At 37.2% G+C, this 23,855-nt stretch overlaps 1 protein-coding gene across 5 annotated transcripts in view; it reads left to right on the forward strand.

Annotated features, from left to right (window-relative positions):
* The window catches only part of ctnna2 (catenin (cadherin-associated protein), alpha 2), a 489,293-nt gene that overhangs the window by 450,237 nt on the left and 15,201 nt on the right, over positions 1 to 23,855 (forward strand). For all 5 annotated transcript variants that reach the window (XM_058790056.1, XM_058790072.1, XM_058790064.1 and 2 more), the window contains 3 exons: positions 17,200 to 17,292; positions 19,531 to 19,687; positions 22,077 to 22,277. In XM_058790056.1, the coding sequence (XP_058646039.1) occupies positions 17,200 to 17,292; positions 19,531 to 19,687; positions 22,077 to 22,277 (451 nt within the window). The remainder of the gene's footprint in view (positions 1 to 17,199; positions 17,293 to 19,530; positions 19,688 to 22,076; positions 22,278 to 23,855) is intronic.

A 23,855-nucleotide genomic window follows, 5' to 3' on the forward strand; every position in this document is an offset into this window, starting at 1 on the left:
TTCTGAGAGACACTGCCACTCTGAGAGGCTCTTTTTATACCCAATCATGTTACCAATTGGCCTAATAAGTTGCAAATTGGTTCTCCAGCTGTTCCTTATATGTACATTTAACTTTTCTGGCCTCTTATTGCTACCTGTCCCAACATTTTTGGAATGTGTAGCTCTCATGAAATCCAAAATGAGCCAATATTTGGCATGACATTTCAAAATGTCTCACTTTCAACATTTGATATGTTATCTATTTTCTATTGTAAATAAAATATAAGTTTATGAGATTTGTAAATTATTGCATTCCTTTTTTATTCACAATTTGTACAGTGTTCCAACTTTTTTTGGAATCGGGTTTGTATATTAGAGCTGCACGATTCTGGATAAATTGAGAATCACAATTTTTTTTGTCTCGAATCGAGATCACGATTCTGAACTAAACAAAATAGTGTGTGACAAAATGTTATTGCTGCAGTCTATTTAAAAGTGTTTAATTAATTTGAATGAATTCCTAAACATGTTAATATATATATATTCAACATATATTTAAATACACCAATTTTTAATATTAAAATTTAGAAAAAAAATGGTTTGAATGAATGATTCATTGACTCACTCATAAATACTTCACTTGTTTTATTTATTAATGGATTGATCAGCGTTTTTGAACAAATCTCTTGAATGAAAGATTCAATGACAAATATATTTTAACAGTCACTAGGTAGCAAAACAATGCAATCGACACATTATTTGAAGTGCCAGTTACTTTCAAAAAGGGATTAACTACAGTTGCATGCGCACAAATAATGTAAGGACTTAATTGCATTATGATGTTTACATGTCAAGAGCAAAACTCTTCACTCCTGTTTACATGCAATTTCCATTATTCTTATTATTCGCAAGTTGTACTTATTTTTTATTTTTTTACTGCCTCACGTACCCCACTGCACAGCACAAATGATGGACTCAGAAAGAGCAGGTGTGTTACTGGCCGCTGTTTCATTTATTTAAGTCTAATGCAAAACACTTTTATATGGTTGTATTCCATGCTTTGGCGCCATAGAAATGTGCCGGCAATTCGTTTGCTTACGCTGTCACGTTCTGCTCGCCATTTCTGGATGAGTGTAAGGAACAGAGAGACTGGTGGCAGCGAGTTGTGTTTTCCCGAGAAATGCAATGCTTTCTTCCCCGCTATCGTTTCTAATCTGCATATTATTACAGGTGTCGCGTCATTCATGTCACGAGCACATGCGCACTTTGGTCAGAGCGGCAATAGGCTACTCCGATTAAGGTGTTTACATGGCTGTATTTTTAGATTAAAATCAGCGTACGCCACCTATGTTAATACGATTATGCTTGCTCCGATTATGAGCTTAATCGCATTATTTAAATCGAAGTATTGAGTTTACATGAGATGAAGTTTAAATCGCAATATTGCCAAAATTTCATCGCATTAGCAGGGTGCATGTAAAAACGCTGTTTATATCTGAACTGCAAACTTTCATCCCAGTATTTCTGTGATGATATGAATGACTATATAAGACAGAAATAATACTGTGCAGTTGAAAAGACTGTTTGTAAAGCTGTTTCTTACCCAGAATTGTTAAATGTCTGCTCTCTGTGTCAGTGGCAGCGCGAACGCAGATTTGAACGTTGTATAAATTTTTTTCCCTTTTATATATATATACGTATATGAAGAGTTTGGTTCCAAAACGCTATAAATCCATTTTGATTAATTTGAGTAAAAATTTGTTTTCTTACCACTATTTTCTGTTTCAAACTTTCACATATCATTCTTTAAGTTATAATAACGTTAAAAATTCAAATCCAGATTTTGATTTTCAAAGTTTTATTATAAAAAGAGATTTTTTTTTTTTTCCCCAAAATGCAATAACACTTTGACACTTTTTTTTTTTTTTTTTTTCAAAATGCAATCCATTGAATTAATATAAAAGTTATTTTTCATATTGAAACTTGTTGAAAATACACAACAAAGCAAGTTGATCCACATATGACAGCCTCTGAACTTGGTCAATACTAATCTTATATACAGGCACTGGACTAAAAATAGCCTACATTCAACCAGTCATCGCTCCCAAAATCTTGTTAATTCTATAAATTAATTATAACAATAAAAGAAAATTTCATCATGAACAAGAACATGAAAAACAATCACATTAGACCACAGAAATTCCAAAATGACATTTCCCTTACATTCAACTTCCAAAAGTGCATTCATCTTTGCCATGTTACATTAATTTAATTGACTAGTGCTATACGCTGTATTAACAAAAACATTAATGGCATTAATAAAACACTGACAAGCTAAGCAATATCGCGTTTATAATCGAATGTCATTCATCTGAGATTATGAACGTGATATTGGGTAGCTTGTCAGTGAACTACGGCTCTGTGTATTAAATGGCACTCCATCTGAAAGCACGTCATGGAGATTTGCTAAAAGATTTGCTCACAAAACCGGCTTTACTGACGAGATGCGCATGACAATCACGTGCGCTTTATCGTGCAGCCCTTTTTGTTTGTTTGTTGATCACAAAGTACAAAGTAGATGAAGAAAACACAGATGTCGGGTGTATTCAAAGCCCCGCCCTTACTGTCTACAGTGTGTGGAATGGTGTGCTGTGATTGGTTGAGCGGATATATCGTGTTCTGCAGATAAGGGAGACTGGCGTTTGTTGCAGTTTGGAAAAAAAGGGAGAAAACATGACAGAATAACATGACGGATATCGCATTTTGCGTAAAAATTTAAAATTGCCTTTTCAATACCAACCAGATACAATACTGATTTTGGTGTTAACTCAGTTTTTTTTTAAATGGCGTTTATCGCGTTTTGGAACCAAACTCTTCATATATATGTATATATTAGGGGTGTCAACGTAACGTGTTAACGCATGCGATTAATCAAAAACATTTTACGCGATAATATTTTTTTTACCGCAAATTAATCATTTGATAAGGTTTGACCGTGGGTTGCGGTTTTTTGGGCTACTTTTATAATGCACCACGGCCACCCAAAGTGTATATAGACAAATAAAAATTAAAATAGATCCTTTTACTAATGTGTATTATACTTGGAATGTATCCCTGGCAACTTAAGAACGGAGAGGCGGTTGTAACATCACAGCCGGCAGCAAAAATGTATTTTGCCTATGTCACAATTTGAGGTCAATCCGGCCCTGTATTTGATACTGATTATGTTGCCAGATTGGTTTGGAACAGTTGTTGAATAAACAAATAAACTGAACATGCCTGTCTATCTGCTTGACTGACAGTTTTATTGATCACTGAGAGAGCATTGACTTGGTATGATGTTGGTTCAATAGAAATTATTATTATTATTTTTTTAAATAGCTCGGATGTAGTAAACTACTTTTGCCATGTTGCCGTAGCTTAGCTTGCTACATTTCCCAGGGCTGTAGCTTTAGTTTAGTTAAGCTTCATTTAAAGAAGAGTAACTGTTAGCTTAGCTCACTACATTTTCCAAGTAGCTTGCCCAACACTGTGTCTCATACCTGGCGGAAGTGTGAAAGGTTCTGTTTCCTTAAACTAGTCTGTCATGCATTTCTTTTTCAACACATTTACAGGTAAATCCTAGTATTTTAAATTTGCGATTAATCATGATTAATCACAGTCCATGACTGTGATTAACGTGATTCAATTTTTTAATCGATTGACAGCACTAGTATATATGTGTATATATATATATGTATATATAAAGGAGGTTGTGCTGTACTGGAAATGCTGGAACAATGTGTGAATAGCATGAGCCTCTCAAGTCCTACTGCAGGTGAGGAGATCAGTAATTGCCTTTCTTCACACTGGCAACACACAAACACACACTCACACAGGCTTCTTTGCAGCTCATCCAGACAGAGCTGTTGAGAGACAGCCAGCAGTTGATTGGCACCATCTCAGTCTCAAGCTTTGCTCGTTTTTCACACTCAGGTAGAAAAGAGGAGCTATCCAAAACCTGCAACTGCCACAGTTTACCCAAGAAAAGAAAAAAAAACCCTGCAAGATATCTTTCTCTTTCTGCTTCAGCACTCCTACCCCTCAAATCCTCATCCGAGAGCTTTCACTTGCCTGGATCTGAAATGCAGTCTATCAGAAGGTTATCTCTGGCCCCCTTTACTCCTGGCATTAACATGCGTTTCGTATCCAGATAGTGTCTGGATATTTTTGGCTGGCTGGCATCTCTGATGTGACCAAAAATGACAATTTTATTACATCATATATAAGTTTTCTTCTTTATTTACAGAATTTATATATATATGTATGTGTGTGTGTGTGTGTGTGTGTATGTATATAAATTCTGTAAATAAATATGTAAGTATGTACATATGATGTATGTATACTGAATAATTCAAACTGCTTTTTGCTAGTTTGACAGATACTGTCATACATGGTCTATTGTGTTTCTCTACTTTAGAAACATACCCACAGTAAAGGATGAAAATACAGATTAGAAGTGAAGATTAGGTTAGAAAATGATATTTTAAAGTGTCCCTGTGAAAATATACCAGGAAAGAAGGATTTGGGAAGAAAAACAAAGGAATCCAAACAGTTTCTAGGGTAATAATTTATGGGATGTTGTTCACTACATGGGTTGACCAGATCGCAAGATGTGCCTGTTGTGTTTTTTAGATTACAAGAGAAGAATATAAAGAAAAAGGCAGGAATCCACATAAAAAAGCTTTTGCCACAGAAGTTCTTGCAATGTCAATGTCAGATAAATAAATACAATTAAATTAAATAAAAAAATACAAATAAGTACATTTATTTCAGATTGTATATACAGTATACAGGTGCATCTCAATACATTAGAATGTCGTGGAAAAATGAGCACAAAAACTCAAATTGTGAAACTCGTGTATTAAATAAATTCAATGCACACAGACTGAAGTAGTTTAAGTCTTTGGTTCTTTTAATTGTGATGATTTAGGCTCACATTTAACAAAAACCCACCAATTCACTAAGACCAATAAAACAAACATTTTTAGTGAATTTTTGGCCTTCTGGAAAGTATGTTCATTTACTGTATATGTACTAAATACTTGGCAGGGGCTCCTTTTGCTTTAATTACTGCCTCAATTCGGCGTGGCATGGAGGTGATCAGTTTGTGGCACTGCTGAGGTGGTATGGAAGCCCAGGTTTCTTTGACAGTGGCCTTCAGCTCATCTGCATTGTTGGGTCTGGTGTCTCTCATCTTCCTCTTGACAATACCCCATAGATTCTCTATGGGGTTCATGTCAGGCGAGTTTGCTGGCCAGTCAAGCACACCAACACCATGGTCATTGAACCAGCTTTTGGTACCTTTGGCAGTGTGGGCAGGTGCCAAGTCCTGCTGGAAAATGAAATCAGCATCTCCATAAAGCTTGTCAGCAGAAGGAAGCATGAAGTGCTCTAAAATTTCCTGGTAGATGGCTGTGTTGACTGTGGACTTCAGAAAACACAGTGGACCAACACCAGCAGATGACATGGCAGCCCAAATCATCACTGACTGTGGAAACTTCACACTGGACTTCAAGCAACATGGATTCTGTGCCTCTCCACTCTTCCTTCAGACTCTGGGACCTTGATTTCCAAATGAAATGCAAACTTTACTTTCATCTAAAAAGAGGACTTTGGACCACTGAGCAACAGTCCAGTTCTTTTCTCCACAGCCCAGGTAAGACGCTTCTGACATTGTCTCTGCTTCAGAAGTGGCATGGGAGCCCTTTTCCTGAAGACGTCTGAGCGTGGTGACTCTTGATGCACTGACTCCAGCTTCAGTTCACTCCTTGTGAAGCTCTCACAAGTGTTTGAATCAGCTTTGATTGACAGTATTCTCAAGCTTGCAGTCATCCCTGTTGCTTGTAATGTGACTATTATTTTTTTATTATTTTTTTTTATTTTTTTTACCGTAACAAGCCGACTAAAAGTTAAATGTGATTGTGAGTGGATACCATTTTGCAACCAATTAATTGTTGGTTGCAACCAATTTATTTTTGCAACCAATTTATTGCTATGCTCAGTAACAGAAAAAAGGAATGCTAGACATAGCATAATTGCTTATATTGACTTGAATGAAATAGCCTAACCTAAAAGAACGACTTGTGGATTTATGTGAACGTCAGCAAGCAGGCATGCTCAGAAATGCGTGTGGATTAAACATCTCTGACGACGTTCAGCGCCATGGATTGATTTTATCGGGTTACAAGAAAAGGTAGGATATGGATTTAATCGTGAACTGTTAGGCTACTGATTTTATGGTTGATCATGCTACATGCTATGGCATTCAAGTACACACGCATCCAACTAGAAGTGACAGCCTGGTGAATAATCTGCACTACAAAAACGAAAAAAGAAAAAAAAATCTTTAAAGGTTATTCACGATTATGTATTGCTGCCACGGTGTCTAGTCTTTACAGTGCTTTGTTATTTGGAGTATGCTTTGTTTGGTAGATCGCGATCTAATTCGTTTGTCTACACCGTAATTTAAATGCGACAGACATTTGAGCGTTCCAAACAAAGTGAAAGAGCCGTTACTGGTGTTATAAGGTGTTCTGCCTTGGTTTCTCCGGGGCTTTTTGAAGTTATGGTTGAGACGACCCATTATTTTCTCGGAAAAACAACGAAATTGACTCAAGATACGTATGTACATGATAAAGAATGTCTTCAATGTCCCAAAAATATCAATAACTCATTTTCGACAAAAATTGAAGTTATGGTCTTATATATATATATATATATTCTCATCATTCATTTTTATTAGTTTTTTGATGAGAATATATATATATATATATATATATATATATATACACAGTGGTGTGAAAAAGTGTTGGCCCCCTTCCTGATTTTTTATTTTTTTGCATGTTTGTCACACTTTAATGTTTCAGATCATCAAACAAATTTAAATATTAATCAAAGATAACGGAAGTAAACACAACATGAAGTTTTTTTATTATGAAGGGGGGAAAAAATCCAAATCCACATGGCCCTGTGTGAAAAAGTGCTTGCCCCCTAAACCTAATAACTGGTTGTGCCACCCTTTGTAGCAACAACTGCAATCAAGCGTTTGCAATAACTGGCAATGAGTCTTTCACATCGCTGTGGAGGAATTTTGGCCCACTCTTCTTTGCAGAATTGTTTTAATTCAGCCACATTGGAGGGTTTTCGAGCATGAATGGACTGTTTAAGGTCATGCCACGGCATTTCAATTGGATTTAAGTCCAGACTTTGATTTGGCCACTCCAAAACCTTAATTTAGTTTTTCTTGAGACATTCAGAGGTGGACTTGCTGCTGTGTTTGGAATCATTGTCGTGCTGCATAACCCAAGTGCACTTGAGCTTGAGGTCACAAACTAATGGCCGGACATTCTCCTTCAGGATTTTCTGATAGAGTGCAGAATTCATGGTTCCATCAATTATGGCAAGTCATCCAGGTTCTGAAGCTGCAAAGCAGCCTCAGACCATCACACTACCTCCACCATGTTTGACTGTTGGTATGATGTTCTTTTTATGAAATGCTGTGTTGGTTTTTTATGCCAGATGTAACGGGACACGCACCTTCCAAAAAGTTCAACTTTTGTCGCATCAGTCCACAGAATATTTGCCCAAAAGTCTTGGGGATAATCAAGATATTTTTTGGCAAATGTGAGACGAGCCTTTGTGGTCTTTTTGGTCAGCAATGACTTTTGCCTTGGAACTCTCCCATGGATGCTGTTTTTACCCAGTCTCTTTCTTATTGTTGAATCATGAACACTGACCTTAATTGAGGCAAGTGAGGCCTGCAGTTCTTTAGATGTTGTTCTGTGTTCTTTTATGACCTCCTGGATGAGTCGTCTTTGTGCTCTTGGAGTAATTTTGGTAGGCCGGCCACTCCTGAAGGTTCACCACTGTGCCAAATTTTCTCCATTTGTGGATAATGGCTCTGACCATGGTTTGCTGGAGTCCCAAAGCCTTAGAAATGGCTTTATAACCCTTTCCAGACTGACACATGTAAACTATTTTGTTTCTCATCTGTTTATGAATTTCTTAAGATCGTGGAATGATGTGTTGCTCTTTAAACATGCTTCACTTTGTCAGACAGGTTCTATTTAAGTGATTTCTTGATTCAACAGGTCTGGCAGTAATCAGGCCTGGGTTTGGCTAGTGAAATTTAACTCAGCTTTCTAAAATAATGTGGTTAATCACAGTTTCATTCATGATTTAATAGGAGGGGGCAATTAATTTTTCACGTAAGGCCAGGTAGGTTTGGACAGCTTCTTTCCCTTAATAAATGAAATCATTTTTTTCGTTTTTTGATGAGAAAATCTCAAGAAATTCCATTGCAAGAGATATTTTATTCTTACTAAGTGCTCTATTGTGGGCTGTTGGCTCTTTCTGTATATTCTGCTCTCACATTGGGAAAAATAAATATATTAATATATTAATTATTTCCGTGTGTGTGTGAGAGAGAGAGAGAGAGAGAGAGAGAGAGAGAGAGAGAGAATATATAAAGATTTCAGAAACCAGTCCATCAAATTGAAAAATAATGATTATTTGAAGTGCAACAGGTATTTCATACAGTACATAGTATCATTTATACCTTTGTCCCTGACTACTTGCAAATGTAAGTAATTCAGTAATCCAGTCAAAATCTTGGGTGCATTTACTTATGGATTTTAATATAGTCAGGTGATCTCCAATTGTGATCTGATCACTGAAATCACATGTTAATGCTGAGTGCAAAGGGGTCTGTCTCTCTCTGCTCTGTTTTGCACTCAGCAAGCGTTCTCCCCATCCAAACACTTTTAAATGCATTGTTTATCTCCAAACAGTTTTAAATGGTGGCCCTGGAGTATTCTTAAATATACAGAGAAATTACAAAGAACAAGCTTGGCTCCATTTTCATAATTGGGCTTCGCTGCCAAGCACAACTGCTTGGCTTGCACCCTCACAAGGGGGGATCGATAGTTCAGTGAAAGCTGAAAGCTGCCCACTTTTACTTTGGGAAGTTGGGGAGTCACACAGTGCCTTCCAAGTTTCTCGAGCTTTTTATGTTGAAGACCTATTATCTACTCCCATTTAAAGGCATGTCGGGATCCGAGTGCAAGATGTGAGAGTAACATCAATCAATCCAAATGTTCTCTGTGGGCGCATAAGTCCGTGAGAGCTGACCCCTGATTTGAAGCAGAGCAGCCCACACAGCCTTGAGCTGGAACGGGAAGTCACTTTTCACACTGAGCAGAGATCTTTTGGTAATGATTTAGCTAGGACTTCAGTAGGGCATCTCTGAGTGCCACCGCAGCTGGGTGCAATGAACCACCTGGCCCATACCATTCTATCACCCTCTCGGGCATCCATCCTTCTCAATTCTCTACCCCTGAATAGATCAGCATCGTCCGATTGGACGGCACCTCCGCCGTTGCCCCCGGTGATTAAAGTCGCCACCCTTCCCCTTGCCTCTCCACTTGTACAAAGTCAAGCATGCCCACTCAGCTTTATGGATTGTTTATATTGCTTTCAATTACCTTCCCATGTCCCACACTGAAGTCAGTAAATTTTTATATGCTGGAAATTACTCTCCAGGCACCCATCTCCACCATAACTGCCAGTACCCAGACAGAAGCCCTGCATGTCCTGGCAAATAAATCATATTTAGAATTCATCAAAATAATTTAGAGTTTATTAGAGTTTATATGCCAATCCGCGCAGTGCTTTGGGCCTCGACTTTTTATTCCTAGCGGTCGCTTGTCAGTTGTTAAACTCATTAATAAAGCTAAAAAATCACACAGCATTGCAACTAAATTAAATTTCACAGTGCTGGTTCTTCTCCATGAAATGTGGCTCATATGAACCCTTAAAATAGTCTTCTGGAATTGTTTGATGTTATCTTGGGTTGCTGCGCACTTGTGATATTTTCTCCAGATTCTGATGTGCAAGAAGCTAAATATAGCTATGTTGAATATTTGGATCATAAGAAATGTACTCACCAAACACATGAATATAAATTTGTGAAACTGACATGATGTATATTAAATAATGTTATATTTTCAAATTTGTTATGCACTTACACCCAACTTGTTCATTTGATATGAATGAGAACAGTATGTTAAAGTATATTATTTAATAGACATTGTCATTTTTATTTTTTTTAAACAGAAACACTTTTCTATTGAATAATCAGCAAACATGACGTGTATCATATACACATGTACTTTGGTATAAAATTCCTCCCACCTCCAGTAGATATTAAAATGTCTTATGTATAATATGTTTTCTTGCCTTTTCTTACCTACTTAGTTTCAAATTAAAAGAAAGAAAGAAAGAAAGGAAGAGTCTGATTTAAAAAAAACACACTGGCTGCAGTCACAAGAATAGCAATCAATATCTAATCTAGCCCAAATCAGTCCTGACGCAACAGAACTAAATGCAAATGCAGTAGCAGACAAATGAAAAAGACACGAGGGGTTTATTTTATTGCAGTCAATAAATGTTCCTGCAAGAAGTAGGAAGGATTTTGTTGACTTTGCATGCTGTATGATATTCTTTAATCATAAAAAAAAAAAAAATATGTATTTGTATATTAAAGGAACAGTTCAACCAGTTATTTGTATTTTTTTATTTATTAATATAATTTTTTTTTTTACACTGAAAGTTAATGGGCAGAAAGTTGTTTTGTACCGCTTTGAATTTCATTGTATGGGCAAAAACAGCTTATGTTCTAAAGAAGAAAGAAACTTTGGAACTACATGAGAGTACGTAACGGATGACAGAATTTTCATTTTTGGATTATTTATCCCCTTAACTTTAAATTAGTTTAATATAATTTTAGTAAGTGTCAGTGGTTGGTCTTACCAGTTGCAAATGTCAATCACTTTGTAAGCAATATAAGCCAACAATGGCAAGCACTGCTCCTTTCCTGAAGTAAGAAGAAAAGTAATCAACATGGCTTTCGACAGGCTTTCTCTTTTCATTTGGTTGGCTCTACTTTATTTGCCTCAATTCAGGCTTTGTTTATCAACTGGCTGATTGTGAGGCACTTAATTATGCCACACTCCAAACTGCAGGTTTCCCAGGCAATAAGCTCCTTGGCACAGTGACTTAGTCGAGGAAAGTGGTGTGGACGCTCACTGACTTCTTAAGTAAGGCCTGTGGCTCGCATGATTAAGATTACAGACTCTGGAGACAAATAAGACTCAACCTGGGACGATGTGTGTGTGCGGTCCTTCATGTACTTCTATGTGGTTGAAGGCATTTTTGATAGTTGTTACAGTGCCCAGGGTTTGAATTGAAGAGGCTTATCACTAACTCCTGTATTTCCTAGTGAAGTTGGTTTTTTAGCGTTTCCAGCTAACATCAGCAGAGTGCTGAAAGAACCGAGTGTTATTCTGTTAATGGGCAGAAATGTAAAAGTACCTTGCTGTTTTCCAACATATTATGACTAAATTTTAATATTTTTTACGGTTTTGTCCAAAATATTGCTTTTATTTTCAGTGTTACAGCTTGCCCATTTACTACAGTCTATACGTTGATCATGGGGGGGGGGGGGTACAGTGTTTTTGGGTGTGTTCTATGCAGTGTCATCATAGTTAAGTAAAACAAAAAAGTTAACATTTCATAAATCAATCAATTAATAAAAAACATATACAGTATACATATAAAAACATTAAAAAACATTTTAAAAACATATTAATTATTATTACTATCATCATCATCATTTGTATTCCCATATAATATCACTTTTTCACATTAAAAAGTAAATTTTTTTTATGATATTCATGAAAAAAAAAAACATGTAGTGATCATGTCAAATTCTACATAATAACATCCTTAATAATAGTATTTTTACAAGGGAAGTCCCTGTTTATGAGGATCAAACAATAGCAGCAGCGATGCTAACAACAACAGCAATATCATTCATAAAAATGTTGACATTACCAGTGGTATTTCTATTAATATCAGATGAAATAGACCAGGAACAGGCATAATATTTCTTTAATGTTGTATTTGTGGAGAGAGATCAAGGTTTGTCCTATAGACTGTTAATGGTGATTTTCCATTCATCTCTTTTTAGATCTTAAACTTGCTTTAAATGGCTCCTCAAAAGCCATTAACTTACACTTTGCTGAAATGTACCCATGCATACACCAAACCCTTCATTTTCACCAAGGCTAAACCTCTGAAGGGGCTGGGATAGTTTTTCATATTGACCTTCATGCCAGATCTCATTATCTCCACATGATGTCTATTTATGACAACCCCATACATCAAATTCAGGCCTCTTAGCGCAACTTTGGTGACAGTTAACATTTCACTGAGGTAGTTTGGAGCCTTCTAGCTCTAATGGGGACTTTTCAGGTTCTCAAAAAGAAAACCTGACAGAGAGAAGAGGGGAAGAACAGAAGAACCTGAGGGGGAAAAAGGCCTCTTGGCTGATGGCCGACCTGCTCCAGACCACAGCCATGTGACCCAGTTGAGCTTGCTAGCTGGAGGCGTTTAGTGTAGCATACTGGCTAAGGACAGGTAGATTCTAATAATATAGCTCCATTGAGGGATTCAGGCTTCCACAGATGTGACAGGCCCACCAGCTTTGACTCTATTACGCTCTTCCATGTTGGGCAGAAGTGGCAGTGTAAGAAGCCAGAAAGGCTAATTCACTTCCGTGAGATGTCAAATGAGAAGATGTGCTGTGTTATTAGGATATTTCTCAGCCACATTCCATCCATTACATTTTAATATACAGTCCAGTGACTGTAGGTTTATTGTTGAACTTTTATCTTTTTTTTAATTTATGATGACCACAGGAAAACTCCTTCCTTTACTGGCTGATGTGTTGTTCAGTGTGGCGAATTTGCATGACCAACTGAACCCAACGCAAAATCTGTTGGGAAATCTTTCACCCTCATGTGTTGATTCCTATTGAAACTTTGCGTAAATGTGACCTCATCTTAACACTCACCAAGCATAGAGAGCATAGGGAATTAGGGGGAACAGAAATAAAAAGTTCTATCATGACAACTCTCAGAAGATTTTATCATGGTAAATGATATGACAATGTCAATGTATTTGGTCTTGGCAGAATAGATCTACTTCACTGCTGAATTACTGCTGCTGTTGTTGGAAATTATTGCTGCTGTTGCTGCAAAGCAAGTACAGGAACTTGCTACTACCAATACATTCGCAGAAATGGTGCTGTGAGTATTTAAGACATACTGCTGCTGCAAAAGTTGCCTATATAATAACCTGTAGCAGATCTATACAGGTGGAGCTGGGGAAGGTGGAGGGTTTCAGAGTATCTCTGAAAGCACGCTGTGAAATGCTCTTGTAGATGCTAACCAGCTATTTATATGTAAAGCAGCAAGCTTATTCAAACCAGCAGCCATGCTTCAGATGATACCTAACCAGCATATGCTGTTTTTTTCAACAGGGCTAGCATGTATGCTACCCTCAGGGTCACAACTCTGACAAGTCCAGCACTTCTTGTGATTTTCCTGTACTTTGCATTTAAACCAGAATGTAAACTTGTCTGGCCCTTTCCAACTTTCCCTGTAGACACGTCAAGGGTCATCAGCTTTCAAACATCTGGGACTTTGCTGTTGAGGTTTGTTGTTAGCTCTCGCATGGTCACGCTTAGCGACCTGTGTTTGTTTCCACCCCAGTGGGCCGTTCTGCTTCATCCATGCTGACAGGCTGATTTATTTGCACTCTGACCGGGGTACGGTTGGGGAATGGGGGAATCACTCAGGCTAACACCTTCTTGTGCTCCAATCTTAACTGATTCTCTTCTGACATCAACTTCCTCTCTCTCTTAGATTCTGTCCATGAGCACTGCAGCCTGCAGATGAGATGCACTCATTCAATTTTTCCCTTTCCAGAGGAAAATACAATAAACAATACCTATATTTTGACAGGAATGGTTCCAGCAAGAAGTGCTGAGGTGTCTGAAATACTGATTTAATGTCCACAAAGTGAGGAGGCAGAGACTCTGTTCTATGAGCTAGTGAGCTGCCTTCATACTGTATGTTGAAACCTGAATGGAACCTCGTAATGACCAATTCAAAATGCTCTACATATCAAACAACTTTTTGTGCCATCCAAATGCATCTCATGTGAAGTGCACAGAAAACTTGACCTGAAATTGATTCCGGCAGTGTTTGCTAATATAATGCAAAAAAAAAAAACCAAAACAACATTCATTAAAAAAGTGTTTAATCATTAAAAACACACTGCACCCACAAAAATTGGAGTAAAACACTTTGGTTGAACTACAAGTACATTTATGATTTATATTTCTCTGACTTTGTTTACTTTTTATTAATATTGTGAATTAACATTATTTTTATATTTTCAGTTTTGCTTTTGGTTATTTCTTTTTTCATGTGTGCCATCAATTTACACTTTACACTATTTCAGTTAGTTGCAAAGGAAACAACGTTTTTCATCTAATATTTATATTTAATTTCAGATTTATTTTAATTAACACAAATTGTTTTAATAGTATTAATTTTAGTTTTGAATTAACAGTAACAATACTTATTCTGGCATTGCCTTCTCCCTAGTGGGTACATGTTATGCTGCTTTTTAATATGCCAAAATAGCATATTTTGGAACAAACTTTTTGGAGGATTCATTCATTCCATTTATTTATTTATTTTGTTTAAGAACTATTCAAGGGTATGGCCGATGCACTGGATGTGGATGTCCAAATGAAACGCTCAGAAATTAATAGTTCTTTTATAAAGTTCTAACTAGACAACACATAATGGTCGGTCAGAGAGAAAACACGGTTACGATGCTGTCTCTTTCTCTGAAATAATCTAACATGCAAGGGCATACGCACACACGCTTGTCTCAACCTAGCATGAAACTCATGATTTTTTGATTTATTATTTTGACATCCTTGGCTACCTAACAGGGGTCTTCTCTTTGAGAAAATAAAAAGGACTCACAAAGGAGGAGTGGTTCTTTAGATAATTGCAATTAGTAGTTTTGGCCGGACACTGTGTCTTGGCTGGTATCCAGCTCTGAGAATTGAGTGCTGGAGCATCGGCCAGTTCTGGCTGCCGTCCAGGAGCTGCTGCTGGTTTGACTGTGTGTTCAGACCATGAAGGACTAGTGAGGACCAAGGGAAGCAACAGCCCAACTACATGACAGGATATTATTTCCTGCAAATGCTGTGAGTTTTACACTGCCAGCCTGGTGTATAAAACAACCCCCTACCTTCCCATCTGGCCCTTTGTGCTGCTGTCTTGTGCCCTTTTTTCCACCGACAAGGTGGCGGAACTGGTGCCCGCTTCCATTTAGGCCCGACTCCACCTGTAAATTGCAAGCTGGACCTGACAGTTGGGAATGACACTCTCAGATCATTAAAAAATAAAAAATAAAATACTTTTTGAATGGGTACCATCCCAGTAACAGCTTTTGTAAAAAAAAAAAAAAATATATATATATAATTTTTATTTTATTTTTTCTGAGAGAATGACTCATTAAGGGGATCATATCAATGGAAAAGAGACTATTTTCTCTCGTATAAGGGTGGGAATTTTACGCACTACATAATTCAGAGAGATTCAATTCAGCTTTCAAGCATGTGGTATATTGTGGCTTTCGAATGGGATCTGTAAACACATGTTGTATTTATGCTGCATTAAAAAGAATGAATCAATCGAGAATCATTTTAGAAGGAATCTTTTTATTTATTTTTTTCTTCCCACTGGTACTCTTATGCACACATCATCATGTGCAACCCTCAAGTATTTCAGTCTTTACACTTTAGCAGCAGCTAAACACACACACATGCAAGCACACACTTGAACGCAAGAGCGATCCATCAAAGCATTCAGATCTGTCAGGGGTAAACAGGAGAAAAGGGCCGTAAGCAAGAATCTTCTAACACAGATTTGATTTGCCTCGATTTACCTTAAAAAAAGAAGAGAAGCCCGCTGATATGGCTTCAGTCGTATTGCATTTGCCAGCAGGCATATGTCACTTTAGCAACGTCAAAATCCTTACTCGTGACTGCTGTGTAATCTGATTTACCAGCAGAGGACGAGATGCTTGGAACACCAATTCTGGATTGTTATCAAAACGGGACTGACACGCCTATTAGCGCCTTTCATCGAGGTCTGACGTGTCACCAAATTATAAACTTTCTGGGCAATATTCCGGCGTTTTCTGTCGTATCCGACATTTTTGGCAGGAGGGGAGGGGGAGGCAGCCAGGTTTTTAGCATCCAATCTGGCCAGCACTCCCTCCGCAGATGCTTTTCTGATGATGGAAGTGAGCAAACACGAGAGAGAGACCTTTTCTCATCGCAGACGTGTATTCACGTGTATGCACCGATCCGGCGTTGCCAGATGCACTGCATGATGGGTAACCTGAGGGCTGCAGGCAGGCAGAAATTAGACAAGGAGGTATTGCGCATAGAGGAGCCATCTGGTAGTTTAATTACACTTTTTTTTTTTCTTTTTTTTTTTTCCTTGGTAAACTGGCCTAATGATTTACATGTGCGCGTGAAGTTTGATAATAAACCCAAAGTGCTAGTGGTGGAAATTTCAGATGGAAAAATCGACATTATGAGTGAATAACAGAAACATGGCAACCTCCAATTAGGACCCCTCTCCGTGTCCACTGACATTTTCGGTGTAATTGTGTTTTCGCAATGGGAGACTCTATAGCGCGTGAACAGACCACTGTCCTTCTATCGTTTCAGAGGAGAACATGAAGAGGCAGCCTCTAATATGTCCAGGAGATTGGCTGGTAAAAATTCAAATTACAGTGTGTGATGTCAATTATTCAAATAGACGCTATTTTTAAAATAGTAAAAGAGAGAGCAAGGCGGGATGATTTGGGGCTGGAGGAGCAGAGGGGATGAGGGACCCACAAATCATGTTCTTCACGCTGGGAAATAACAAATACCAATCTAACACTTGAATGAGCCCTAACTCTCTGTACATATTTTGCCCTGACATTGCCTTCTCAAGCCAAGCATTAAATCCTTATCCATTGCACACAGCACTGATAGCTTCAAACATGAACAGCAAAAATGACTGTGTGTTTGTATATGTGTGCACTCTGCTCGGGAGCTTTATTTGCCCCTGTCCAAATGCTAGTCTAACCTGCCTGATTTACAGAAATCTGGCAGCCAGAACCACAAAGTCACTTTATACTTTAACCTCAATGTACAAACGACGCCCTAATATTGCTCTCTCCCTCTTTTTTCAGGTGGCCAACCTCGCCTGTTCCATCTCCAACAACGAGGAGGGGGTGAAGTTAGTGCGCATGGCTGCTACACAGATCGATAGCCTGTGTCCTCAGGTAAATGGCCTGAACCTTTGCTATCCATCCACTATTCAGGTTTCTATAACCTCTTGCAGCAGTTTTATTCGGTGCTGACAAATAGTAATTCACTTAACACATTGTACCACTTATTTGTGGAGCTTATAATATAAAACTATTTGAATTTGAATTGTGTAAATTTGAATTATTGACAAGTGTCATTTAACAAAACTGAATATTATGTGGCATTTAACACAGTTCTGAATTCGATTTTTTTTTTTTTTAACTTGAATATTGAACATTTGAAATTTAACACAACTGATTTTTTTTTTTATGTTGCTAAAAATAAAATAAAAAATCTTTTTGTCGGCTTTAACCAATTACCGGGCTGATTATTGTTGATTATTAACAACCAATAGAACATTTCACTGAGCTCATGTAGGTAGTGTTGAAAACATGATGAAGATGTAAAATGTAATAGAATTCCCGTTGGATGATCCACCAAAAATCTTTTACAGAAATATAAATAAAGAAAAAAAATCCAGAGCATGCGTGTACGAGTTGGTTTGCCAGGTAAAAATACAATTTTGTGTAAAATGTCAGAGTTAATCTGTCCCATGAAATGATAAATAGCAAATAACAAATAACTAAATTTGACATGTATTACATTTTAATATGTCGTGGCCACAGCAAAACTAGCCTAAGTGAACCGAACATGTCCCCTCCTGGTCGCAGTAAATGATTCGTTCGACTACTCTTCCCTGTGGATGACCTCTGACCTACTTTCTGTACGATCTGAATTTCTGCGCTTTGAATTTTAAATATTGAATTTGATGTTCCAAATTTCTTCTTCATCTTGAAAACTTGAAGCTGTATTTTTAAAAACTGGATATTTTCAGTCTAAGAATTCAGAACAAAAAATCTGCTGTTTGAAAATACATGTCTACTAAAAAACTAGTTGTGTTAAATTTCAAATGTTCAATATTCAAGTTAAAAAAAAAATCAAAATCAAATTCAGAACTATGTTAAATGCCACATAATATTCAGTTTTTTTAAATGACATTTGTGAATAATTAAAATGTACACAATTTAAATTCAAATAGTTTTGTCATATTATAAGCTCTATACTTATTCACTGTAATGCACCTTATTTGCAAAATTATTTATTTCATATAGCACTATTTGCCCGCTGCAGCAACCACTGCACTATAACCAGCCACGGAAAGCACAGAATTTCCTTTAGAAGAGATGCTGGTGAACATTTTTTACTGATGATGGCAGCAGTTATTCCTCAAATGATGGAGAAGAGCATAGCCAAGCACATATCCAGACCTGTCATAATTATTAAAATATGACTCACATTAGATTTTTTATATATATATATATATATATATATATATAGCTATTCAAAGTCAACATGAAAGCTGTTCGTAACCCATTCAGAAAAAAAATGAAAAAAAGAAATGTGAGGAATCAGTCAGAGGAAAAATCCAATGGAAACATAAAAAAGGCATGGTTACGTTACACCATTTTTTAAAAGACAACATGAACAGTGATAATCATTTAGAGGAATGTGTATTAGAGGAATATGGTCTGTTCAAAGTCAGTATAAAATGGCATTGGCAAAGCCTTTATTTTTTTATGATCTATTTATAAGAAATGTAGATCAATTTGATTTTATCCACTGAAAATTCATTGAATTGTGAAAAGTTGTCTCCAAAATGAAAAAGACTAATGACGTCAGCCAAGTTGAGGCATTCAGAAATCTTTTTGGAGTAACATGCACTAATCAGTTCTTCATAATAAGTGTCAGAAAGAAATCTAGACTGACCATGGAGTAAATTGGTTATGTGTAAGGTTGAACTGGAATGACAGGTTTCAGTTTAATTGAAGTATTAAGATTCATGAAGCATTTTCACAGTAATTCCTTCTAACAGATCTCACATTCCGACTCTAATAAACTGACCCTCTGCAAGTGAAGCTACCCTAGAAAACTGTGGAAGTAATTGTGAGTTGTTCAAAGTTGTTTCCTCTCAGACAACTAAGAGCATTTGGCAGAGACAAATTTGACTCTAGTTAAGATTTTACAAAACGTCATATGAGTCAAAGTTGTAAAAGCATGGTTTGATAAAATGTCTGGTTAATTAAAAAAAAAAAAAGACTTGGATTCCCTCTTGTGTTTATACCATTTGTTTGCGGCCTGACTCTACAATTAGTTTTGTAGTTTTTTCTTAGATTTAGGTAAGGTTCAGAATCATACGTTTTTCCTTCTCACAGGTAATCAATGCAGCCCTGACCTTGGCCGCACGCCCTCAAAGCAAGGTTGCTCAGGACAACATGGATGTTTTCAAGGACCAGTGGGAGAAGCAAGTACGCATCCTGACAGAGGCCGTTGATGACATTACTTCAGTTGATGACTTCCTGTCTGTATCAGGTAAAATGGAAACAGATTGCTATACTCTGTTTTTGTGAGACCACCATTGAGTACTTACTGCCTGGTGGTGAACAGGACAACAAGCAGCCATTCTATCCATACTGTTAAAACATTGTAAGAGCTTTGTAAGCATAGATGTGAGCATCCATCATCCTCCTCTAGACATCTAAACTCTCCACCCTGAGTACAGCAGTAGAATATAGCCATGTCTATTTATCCCTCTTTATAATGGACGCCCTAAAATGTCAGCTGCCTCCACCATCAAGATCCCATTATCTTGAATGGGAATGTCCATCCAATAAGAAGTGTAAATGGCCATATAATTCAACATAAATATGAACAGTTATGACCCTTTGCATGTGTAGCCTTGCTTTGAAACAGTGTTAACGCTGTATTGTTATTTTGTCCACAGCTCTAAGTCTTCTTGTTTTGCATTCATGGAAAAAGATTATTGTATTTGCAATGGACATACACTTTGGTTCCAGTTATTCTTTCTATGAAGTTTCAACTGAGTATTGGACTCGAAACTATATATGGCTTTTAACGGTAATATACAGAACTGCATAAAAAAAATAAAAAATAAACACCTTTCTCGCTATTTACATACAGTATATATAATATAATGTATGCTGTGAATATGTATGGAGAGGTTTTCTCTAATAGTTCACCCATTTAATCATGTAGGCAATATAATCATGTTTAACTTAAGTGTTTCATCTTGTAATTACTGTATAAATTGAATTCTATAATTCTCACAGTTTTTTCTTTGCAAATGAGGCATGCCAACTTCACAGTCTCACCTCCCACCTCTGAAAAAACTAGCTCTCCTCTCCATCCACTTCTCTTTTTTTGCCATATTTTGCTGGCTGAAGTGTAGCAGGATCCTGCACAAAAACTATTAGAATTAATACTGTATACTCATACTATAGCCAGGGATTTCAAGGCAGAGATTATAATAAGTCAATACTAAATACACAGCAAATGAATGAATGCAATCCTGGATGTTGTAGGCCAGATCTTTTGTATATCTGACAGGTCTATGTGGGCTGTATGAAGCAGGAGGCAATGTTGGTATGCAGCCCACCGCCTGTTGTCCAGAAACTGGTGTAGTGCATTCCAGTTTGGAAATATTCTCCTGCAAACCTGTGAATAAAACATGTCAGGACTCAACAATAAGGATTTTTATATTATTATTATTCTCGAAATGCTGCCCTGGCCAGGCCAGTATTTGAGATTAGCACTTGCCCTGCCAACATTTTCACTGGACACAAAAGAAATATAATTTTTTAGCAACATATTATTGTATGTCTCAGAAAGAAAATATTTGGATAGCTGACATGGACTGCATTTTGTATAGTACACCTTGAGAGTTTTATGGCCTAGCTTACATCTATGCAACTACATACCTTTAGTGACAAAAAGTTTATATATGATCAGTCAATGCAGTATGTATTTACAATGCAGCACTGGGCCAATATGGCATGTGACAGATCTGTCAGCTGGCCTGAAATGCTCTCACACTGGCCTTGGGCCATTCTTATTGTTGAGCCCTGTATGTGCTCTTGTAAAATTCAGATATAATTGATTTTGTTCTGCTTGCAAAAAAAAAAAAAAAAAAAATCAATTGTATGTAATTTCTTTCACAGGAAAGTTGTAAACAGAGTGTCTTGAAAAAGCAGAGGTATCATCAATACTTTGATAAGAAATAGGAAATGTGTAAAGTAGATATGTTGTATCAGAACAACTGAATAGCCGAGGTTTTTCTCAAGTCTCTTAAAAATAACCTGAATTTATTTATAAATCATACAACCTAATTTTATTCATTCATTCATTTATTCATTCATTTTTCATTTATTCATTTATTCATTCATTTTTATTTATTTATTTATTTTATGGTTTAGCCGAGCCTAATTTCAAACATGTTGTGCTTCATTTAAAAGCCTTCACACAAGAAAATGTATTGTTCTTCACCTGCACTGCTTTATCCAAATCTAAACAGATCAGCTTATAGATCAGTTAAGGCAGTGCTCTTTTGACCTGTTGCCAGAAAGAAATGAGAAGATAAACAAAGTTTTTCTTTTTTTTTCTTCTTTTTTTTCTAAGCTACTTAAAGGATCTTATCAGAATAAGAGACAAATAACAACTAATCTTTAGGTCCACCCAGAGGTGCATTTTGAAAGCTGTTGGTCTGTTGTCTTGCAAGAATGTTGGAGCGGTTAGAGCACATGCTGTAAACCCCCACCCCTGCTACTTTTTATGCTAGGTCAGCTTTTTGTTAGAATTTATCTCCAATGCATTAAAAAAATTTCAAATTCTAAAAGTGACTATATTTATTGGACAACAGTAATGCTTGAATGTGTATCCTCTTTTTTATCTCATCTCTCCTCAGAGAACCACATTCTGGAGGATGTGAATAAGTGTGTGATCGCCCTGCAGGAGGGGGATGTGGACACGCTGGACAGGACAGCAGGGGCGATCCGGGGCCGAGCCGCTCGTGTGGTTCACATTATTAATGCTGAGATGGAGAACTATGAACCTGGCGTCTACACTGAGCGTGTTCTCGAGTCAATCAAGCTCCTCTCTGAGACCGGTGAGAACAAAGATCACTCATGCACCTGGGTCCTGATCTTGTCTCATGCTCACTAAGGCATGAACTTATGGTATAGATGGGGACAGATGGACAGAAGAGACCAGGAAGCTCTTGGAAGAAGGAAGTTAGAGGAGAGAGTGGTAGACAGACGAGCAAAGATGGTGAGGCCGGAGATACCACCTGTTTCCTCCTCTGGCACTCATCTTTTGCTCATTCATTTTTCATCTGTTTTCCCCCAACCCTTCCACCTTTGACAGTCTAGTGCCAGCTTTCAGGAGGCAGCAATTTAGACACTGACAGACAAGGCCAAGGGCCAAAACATACCAAGTAATGCAGAGATTTGTGCATAGCCTTCCCAGTGCTTTCAAGACACAATATCTGACAGGAAGCAAAAAAGCCTGCTATCTTAGGTGTTAATGTGTGGGAAACATCTTGCCTGACATTTTTTGATGTAGTTGTTCCGTCTAAATGCACTTCTACGATTGTTCGGAATCAACAAATGGAGGGTGGCTAGAAAATGAGCACTCAAAATATTATTTTGGCGGCGGCGCTTTGTCCTCCCTCCCTTGTTGTGTCTAAAACATTACATTAGACTATTTTGACAGCCGGCTTTGTTTAGAAGAGCGAGCGAAATATGAGAGGAAGAAAATAGCAGTCCTGCTTTCAGGGTTGAAACTGCAATATTTGTATTATAAAATTACCGCTTTAATCATATTATTACATCTAGTTTGACAGGTAAGCACAAAAAAAAAAAAAAACAATGAATATTTGTGACATCTGACCAACTGAAGGTATAAATGGATTCGTAATGAGTCCAAATTGATCCTCCCTGGTTCTTCTCATCATCTTACATTCTTAAAGTTTTTTGTTCCTTCACATCACTAGAATATTTAAATGAAGCATTTAGATTTCCCTATCAAAAATAGTATTAAATTAATAGTATTAAATTCAAAGTTATGTGATAATGAGTGGTCTGGTGATTAGACCTTATCTGCTAATCAGAAGGTCAGAAATTCAGCCACATTCAGATCAGATTGTTTTGGCACGTTTGCACTGTATCCTGATTTACATAATTCTTATTGCACTGTCAGTTGGTGCAATTCATTCTTAGTGAATGCTCTCATTTTTTGTGTAGCATATCATTCAAATCTTGAATTGAGCTTTCCTCTAATAATCCACGTTGGTGGGTATGGAGAGCTGGAGAGTTGATACCACATCTATGTTACACCGCAGCACGATGAGTCACATGTACTGCATGTCACTTATCCGCTGAAAAGTATGAAACATTTTATTTAATTCAACCTGTGTTTCATCTGACTCTTGATCAGGGCCTATTATAGACTTAATGAGAACCAACAACTAGCATTTCATTACTGCCTTCAGTCAGTTGAAAATATACCGCCTACCTTTGTCTTTTTTATATACAAAAGCACACTCTTTTCCAGAAATCACAAGTTGAACAGTTAATGCTCACTCAGCTTGAATGAGAAACTGTTCTGCTAGTTGCTTCAGCAAAACCAAGAGAAATATCTGCATGCTCGATTGAGAGTGATAATTGAATTTTGAAAGGGCTGGACG

The sequence above is a fragment of the Onychostoma macrolepis genome, chromosome 01 (genome assembly GCF_012432095.1).
Source record: "Onychostoma macrolepis isolate SWU-2019 chromosome 01, ASM1243209v1, whole genome shotgun sequence".
NCBI lineage: Eukaryota > Metazoa > Chordata > Actinopteri > Cypriniformes > Cyprinidae > Onychostoma > Onychostoma macrolepis.